The sequence below is a fragment of the Patiria miniata genome, unplaced genomic scaffold (assembly GCF_015706575.1).
Source record: "Patiria miniata isolate m_02_andy unplaced genomic scaffold, ASM1570657v1 HiC_scaffold_9, whole genome shotgun sequence".
Lineage (NCBI taxonomy): Eukaryota > Metazoa > Echinodermata > Asteroidea > Valvatida > Asterinidae > Patiria > Patiria miniata.
Window position 1 is genome coordinate 4,758,611 of NW_024037076.1, and position 8,141 is coordinate 4,766,751.

An 8,141-nucleotide genomic window follows, 5' to 3' on the forward strand; every position below is an offset into this window, starting at 1 on the left:
TTGGTTTATTGGTTTTATCTTTAACACTTAATTTTAATGCCTTAATTGTATAAATACTTTATGTAATTTTTATTTTTAATGTTCATCTGTGTCACAATTCAGCCTTTTGGCTGCAATGAACAGATTTTAATAAACCAGTAATAATAAAATAATAATATCTATGCTGTGAAATCGTGGTGAATAGTCGCGTCGTGGTTGACATGAGCATACTTGCGATTATTTCGCGTCGGGATGCCGCTTGTTTCAAGAGAATCAAACGATTTCTCAGTTTTGAGACCTGAACATTAATTTTCTGCTTGATGCCGACGGTTCCGTTCGTGGCGCAAGAAAATCGTGGGTCGACCTGAAGTCGGCTTTAGCAGTGTCGGGGCGAGTCATCCTCTGGCGCGTTCTCTGTGAAATACGCACATATCCGAGAGTTTCAAAATGTGGCCTCCAGCAGTAACTTTGTTTTGTGTTTGCATAATTGGGCATATTAAGTTCGTTCACCGTAATATGCTCCCTTATCATGTTTAACCTCCCGTAATACTGTAAAACGAGTTCGTAAAGTGTATGCAAATATGTAATTTGTCATAAAAAGTATACTGAAGCACACGATTGCCCGTATATTGGTACAAGGTTTAGAAGTTAAGCAAGACAAATAAATCAATCACTGATAAGGCACATTTTCAACGATAGGCACAGGCAACGGTGACAAAAAAACACTACCCGTACGTTTATCCGTACGTGTTGAACCATTCTTCATGTGCTACATGCAAACCCTGTAACAGACAAACAGACACAAACGTCCGACAATATAATTTTAGCCGCCAACACTACTATGCAATTAGTTTCAAAGGTTGTTCATCTGTTTTTAGGGCATGAATATATATTTTTTAATATGGGTGATGGTTAGACGAGGTTTTAAATGGGCTTTCAATTTTACGCTTTTACTTTCAAGTTTCAACCCCTCCTCTAAAAAAAAAACGCGCTGGGGGGGGGGGGAGTGGAGAGAAGGAAGGGGAGAGGTATATATCACTTTTGTGGGGGGGGGGGGGGTTGTAGCCGTTTTATTTATGTTAATATCTTACTTTGTATGGCACTGTAATAATAGTGTGTTGACTTCCTTTTTCTGCGGGTGGATATTCTACAAAATTAATAATGTTTGTGAGTGCAATGGTAAGAATAATTTCATGAGGTAATGCTCCATTGCACGAGGTGAAGCTGTTTATAATGGAACATTCAATCGTCACCGAATGAAATTATTCTTTTCATTGCACGAATGTAAAATATATTTGTTTTACACGACGCCTGAATGAATCGTCGCCATCTGATTGGTAAGAGCCGCAAAAAGTATGGCGAACTTTTATTTACCGTGGAATAGCCGTGCGGCCGCGCCGTGGGTTGGGACCAATAATTCAACGACACGTGATCAATGACCCACCAATCAGATGATCCAATTGAGAGAGTGGTTCCCGACTCCTACTTTTTTTTGCAATATTAGACATTAGACAACACAAACACTGATCGGATGTAATTCTGGCGGTTCACAATGCAGTGCGCCACCAAGAGTTTGCCAAGGAGAGCCATTTTTTTTTCAAGTTTACGGTCGACATAACATGGCCCATTTCAATGAGTGTCTAGTAAACAAATTGAGCTATTTTGCTATAGATTGAGACATTGCGTTCTGCCGCCTTACAAAAAAACCCCACAATATTGATACAAAGAAAAGGAAATGGCCCAAGACAAACTGTACGCTAGAATCATATGATTGCGAAACTACTGACTGGAAAACTAACAATTATTTCAAATGTCCCTCACTGCCAATTTGTCCACCATCTCCCACGATGCACTGGGAAAAATAAACTCTTTGAGGCAAAGTCTTGGAGGCGCACTGCATTGTAAAACGCCTGAGAGTGCACTCGTGGGTGCACTCACTGAACTAATTCAAGCCCCATTGAAAAGTGATAGTTCCAAAGCCTGCATGTAACCATTCACAAGTGGCATCCTTCCGCAGTTTCTCAGGCAAACAGGACCCACTTTTCAACCGTAATGTTATCGAGCCTGCACTCAGATAAGCCAAACTGTCTTCAAACGAAGTGTGTGTGTGTGGGGGGGGGGGGTACTTTTAATGCTAATGAGCTCGCGTAGAAATTCTCACTTGAAATAGTGCACTGCCCACCCGAATTGTTTAATCGAGTTAATAAGGCAGTCACCTTTTATATCTATTGGTTGACTTAACGTCTGTGTCCATATGATTAAGTGGCCTTCTGGCTTTGATCCAATGCACATTGTACCTTTCTGTAAGGACTTTGTCAAACAGCCATACGTTTTATATATACTTCCTTCAAACATATGAAATTGTGTTTACTCAGTCACAATCGTTATCGATCGTTTAGTGCAGCAGTTTATTACATCTACTTAATACACTACTGCATATAAATTATGATCATTTAAACGAACGTTGATTCGTCTAGTCTTTTTTTTATCAACTTAACTTAGGCGTTCAAGTGGTGTAGACAACTTGAGTGTGGGTCGGCATGGTCTTGCCAAAATTGCTAGAAGGTGCAAGCAGCTTCAACGTGCAGACTGTGGTTCTGTTTGTCGTTGTTCTCTTGCTCACCATCGCCTGGATCCGTCGTCCGAGGAACCTGCCGCCCGGTCCACCAGCATGGCCGATTATCGGTAACACCCGTGGTCTGCAGAAGGGAGCCATGCATCTGGTGATGACCGACTGGGCCAGACAGTACGGGAGGATCATGAGCGTCTGGATGGGTCCACGGCTTGCGGTGGTTCTGAACGACATCGAAGCCGTCAAAGAAGCACTCACCAAACAGGCTGATTCGTTCTCGAAGAGATATGTCACACCGAGGGCCAGGATCTCTTTGTCGGTTAAAGGCAAGAAGCGATCAGCCTTGTACAGTCGAGTGCATCTTAAGTCTCAAGTCATATCAGTTCATGAAAGTCAAGTCTCAGGGTCTTCAAATGAGACATTATTTTGCAATTGTTCACCTTTCGTTACTTGTGACTAGACTTGTGAAAGGACTTGTGAAGTACTTTTGTTACGACCGGACACATAATATACTTGACTACAAAGCTGGAAGCAATAGCAGTGAAAAAAAAATGGTTTATAAAGGCAATGCATTTCGTAAAGCGGATCACATCGAACATCAGCAAGGGCCAGATCGGTGTAAAACAATTAATGCATATAAAGCAAAACAATTGACAAACTGACCGCATAAGGAGATTTTTAAATTTAATTTGGTGCGAAAAGTCTGTGTTACTGAGGGCTGCCATCTTTGGCCTTTTGAGAATATCGTATAAAGGATACGTGTCTTGAACGTTAAAACTAAACTACAAGGGCTAATGCACAATTGCTTTGCCATTTCGGGTTGTACAATTTTGCTCAAGTTCATATGACCACATGAGTTTTTGTTTCAATCAGGTAGCTTCATCCTATCAAACGGCGAAGTCTGGAAGGAGCGGCGACGCTTTGGGCTGAGCGCCATGCGAACTCTGGGCATGGGCAAGAGAAGCGTGGAGCACAAAATCACAGAAGAGGCTCGCCATCTCCTCGAGTGTTTTGACGGCGAAGGGGAGAAGCCTTTCGACCCCGAGCACGCCATCCTGAACGCGGTCTCCAACATTATCTGCATGATCAGCTTCGGCTACCGCTTTGAGTACTCAGACCCTAAGTTTGCCCGTCTCATCAAACTCGTCAAGCTCAACTTGTCCGGCTCGTCTTTCGCCATGCTTGGCAATCTCTTCCCCTTCCTGTTCTACACCCCACTGTACAGAGAAAACCGAGATCGATTACAGGCGATCGCTGTTTTCATCAAGGAGGTTGTGAAGGTAGGGAGACGCACATCGATATTTCTTTGCACTCTTGAGGACTTTGCTGTTTCACAATTTGAGAGTTCATACTGTTCAAATGGAGAGTTCAAACTGTTCAAATGTAGAGTTCAAACTGATCAAAATGAAAGTCAAATTGAGAGTTCAAACTGCTCAAATGCAGAGTTTAAACTGTTCAAATTGAAGGTTCAAATTGTTCAAATGGAGAGTTCAAACTGTTTAAATGTAGAGTTAAAACTGTTCAAAATAAAAGTTCAAACTGTTTAAACTGAGAGTTCAAACTGTTCACATTCAGAGTTCAACCTGTTCACATTCAGAGTTCAAACTGTTCAAATTGAGAATTCAAACTGTCCTGCATTGCTTCGCAACACAAACATTGGCTTTACGAAACAATTTTCAATCTTTGCCGGCCAAAAGGACCTTAAACCCGATAGCCCTAACAGTCATGAATCCTCCAATTTTACTATGAATTTGCGTACCCCCTATGGGATTAATCCATTATTGAATCAGTAATATCTAAATATGTGAGAGTAAATATAACTGTGCAGAAAATCCATGTCACTCTTTTGACACACTGGGTTTTTTCTTTTGGTATATTACAGGAGCATAAAGAATCGTTCGATCCCAATGACATCCGTGATATCATCGACATGTGTCTTCTCGAAATCCAACAAGTGGAAAAGACCGGGGAAGCAGGTGATAAGACCGGGGGAGAAGGTGATTGTGAGCCTGTCCTGAGCCAAGAGACTATTTGGAGGGGAATCTATGACCTATTCCTTGCCGGCACAGATACCACCACTAACACCCTCATGTGGCTACTGATCTACATGGCTGTACATCCTGATGTGCAGAAAGCGGTAAGTCGCTGGTTATGTTGTGAATGTCTAACATGAGGGCTTACAATCTGCTGTGTCTACACTGTTATTTCGGTTGTGTAAAAGTCAAACGGTTGTGTACTATATGAACCTAGCACCCGTTGTGTAAACTTTTGTTTACACAACTTGTGTAAAATATTACACAACTTGTAAATTTTTTTTACACAACTGGTTGCTAGGTTCATATAGTACACAACCGAAGTAACAGTGTATATACTACCAATCTATACTGCCTCTCAGCCTTGAGTACTTGTATTGAACGAGGTATCTTACTCTTAGTGCGTTTTATCATGCATGTTATCAGGATTAATAGCTCATGGGCTCCTGGCACATGTAACACATCGAAGGTTACAAAGATACAGTTGGAAGCGACCACTTTGAGGAACTCTTGAACGAATTGCAGGTGTGGCCAATCCAATTCTCGCGTGAGTGGCGAAGAAGCACCTGCTCATGCGCCGGGTCCATTCGTGGATATCATCTGAGACCAGTTTTGTGAACAGTATTTTGTGTCCCATTCATAATTATATGCATCATCCAAAATGGCCTTGGATGACGACGCGTCCACAAGTCGTTCGCCAAAAATAAGTCCAATCTCTTGATTTCAGGTACAAAAGGAAATAGATGACGTCATCGGCTCAGACCGGCAGCCCACATTTGAAGACCGGAATCAGATGCCGTACACGAATGCCGTATTGCTGGAAACCTTACGCGTGCGTCCAGTAGCACCAAACGCACTGCCCCACGAGACGGTCAACGAGACCAGGTTACTGGGATTCACTCTTCCGGCAAAAACAAGTACGCAAAAGTGCCTTTGTAATATTAAGGGGGGGGGGATATGAGATCGACGTTATACAGGGCGCTGTATGTATATGTTCCCCGATGTAAGTATACAACAGATCCCCTGCAGACAATTTTCACAATTTAGCATATACTAACAGTGAAACTTGCTCAAATATTCGTATAGTTTGCGTTACAATAATACAGCACAAACGGTAAGGGGGAAAAGACCGATGAACGCATCTTGACATCTATGCCCTCCCCGCCCCTACAACTCCGTCGATTTCAAAGAAATGTTGTGGACAGAATCATTTGGCCACATGATAATAACATTTCATGAGGTTTGTTGTAAAATGCGTTTTAATTGAATCCACGCAGTTGTTTACGTCAACATCTGGGCCATTCACCAAGATCCAACATGCTGGAAAGACCCCGAGAAGTTCAACCCCTCCAGATTCCTGTCTCAAGGCGGCAAGACGGTAGAGAGACCGGAGGCTCTCATACCCTTTGGTCTTGGTGTGTTCTTGAATTTTCCTGTTCCGTATATATAGGCCTGTGTCGGAATGGTTCGTATTTGCATGCGACAAGACCACATGCACCATGGGCTTGTGAAGGATCACTGGTCGTAGGTCTAGGAGATATCGTGCCTTTTTACAAGGCTATTGAGATTTGGATTTCGACAAAACCATGATGCTCACCGAGTGGGGACTACACAGTGTAGGCCAAGTGACGAAGAATAACAATACAATTCTGTCCAAGTACAAAAGGCCTCGTGACTCGGCGTTCGTCTCCGCTCAACTCGCGTCGTGGTATGCTGCTCAGTCAATTAATGAAGGGCCCGAGTCGCCATGGCCTTATTAAAAGGCTATAGAGCTTGTCCTGCATGATAGTTTATCGGTTTATTGCCATGATGAATTAATTAGAAAGCTACTTGGAGTTTCCAATTCTTTAGAATCAATTAGAAACTACTAGAAAGTACACTTTCCCATTCCCTATCCACATGTCCCAGATTCCCCGATTTAAAGTCTAATTTGTGTCTCTCGTCCCAGGTCGGCGTATTTGCATGGGAGAGACCCTGGCTAAGATGGAGATGTTCCTCTTCTTTGTCAACCTCCTCCAGCGATTCACCTTCTCCTTGCCTACCGGCAAACCACGCCCCTCTCTGGACGGAGTTGCAGGCATCACTCTTAGCCCCCACCCCTATGAAGTGATAGCTACGAAACGATGATACAAGTTACATGGTTCTGGATCCGGGGAAAAAAACGACGCTTCGCATCAATTCTCTGCGCCGAACCCTTTCATACAATGGTCAATTTGGACGTTGGACGTGTGTGTTATGTTAAAGGGAAAATACAACATTTGCAAACATCAAAAAAAGAAATGATCAAATTATCACGAAATATCTCACTTGATTGTTAGGGAATGACAGTCCAAAGCATCCATTAAAATCGTGGCTCCTGGTGAGCTGACATTTTCAAGAAAACTTGTATTTTTCCAACGCTGGTCGACCGACCAGCGTTGGAAAAAAACTGATCTTTTTTTCAAAAACTGCTCCTAATTTTCCATATTTAGTTATTCCGCATTTACTTTGCAATTGTTTACACACCTGTGCAATGGTTCAAGCCTGCTAGACTGATTCTCTGACCTAACAATTCCCCCAGTTTATAAATTGCTCCGTTTAATCTTATGTGGGATCAGGGAACCAGACTACAAGAACATGATTGGTTTTCTTGGTTTTTCCATCATCTACAAGCCCAAAACGTGAAACAAGTCAGTTTAACAATGACTAAGAGTTTATAAATAATTTAGCCTCAATATTAATACACTGATGTTGTCTTCATTAAAACCAGTGTGCTCTCCTGTCTCCGGTCCATGCATTTACAAAGTAACATGCAAAGGTCACATCAGCTTAACAGATGACACACTTGGCTTCCATGTTCAGTGTTCCATGACTTCATTAACATATGAAATCTTTCAAATATTGTGAAGTGGTAAATTTCACTTATTTTAAGAGCACATAATGTTATCTCGAAAAATGAAAACGTACAGTTTACCACATGTGTACGGAACTACAATGGAATTACTTAATTTGCGTCAAATTTGATGGACAATCCCCTTTTGATAGCTCGTACAATTTTTTTTTTTTTTAATAAAAACAAAGCGATTAAGATACAAACAATGTGATCTAATGTTGTTTTAAATCCGATTTTTTATTGCAGCCCTACATGGAAAACAGTAAAAGAAAATTCATTTAGGAAATATATGTTTTTAAATTATATTCCAATTTATTCCAATAAATTATATTCCAATAATTGTACTGTGTCTCCAGAATCACGACTCTATTCAATTGCATGGTCGAATTGTCGATTTTCCAATTAGTATAAGAGCTGGCATATCTGCTAATCACCGTGCAAAATTGTGCTTTTATCAAGTTATTACATGTATGTATCCTAGGAAAAACAAAAAATCCTCCAATTCAGACAACGTAACTATAAGTAAAAGTTGATACTTGTTCTTCATCCTATCAATGTACATTGGTGGCGCTACGCAGGAGCACCTCAAAAACAGCTTACTCTACACGTACACCCACTGGCACTGCGCTCATGTATGCATCGACGATGCGGGAGGCCACGACTCCCAGATTAAGATGGCACGGTC

At 41.7% G+C, this 8,141-nt stretch overlaps 1 protein-coding gene across 1 annotated transcript; it reads left to right on the plus strand.

The window, feature by feature from the left end:
* The first annotated feature begins 2,211 nt into the window (after nucleotides 1-2,211).
* LOC119720007 (cytochrome P450 2U1-like) lies at nucleotides 2,212-6,895 on the plus strand. The gene is made up of 6 exons (XM_038189503.1): nucleotides 2,212-2,877; nucleotides 3,425-3,831; nucleotides 4,434-4,688; nucleotides 5,312-5,501; nucleotides 5,862-5,999; nucleotides 6,533-6,895. The coding sequence occupies exons 1-6, from the start codon at nucleotides 2,520-2,522 to the stop codon at nucleotides 6,709-6,711; spliced, it is 1,527 nt and encodes a 508-aa protein (XP_038045431.1). The 5' UTR covers nucleotides 2,212-2,519; the 3' UTR covers nucleotides 6,712-6,895.
* The last annotated feature ends 1,246 nt before the right edge of the window (nucleotides 6,896-8,141 follow it).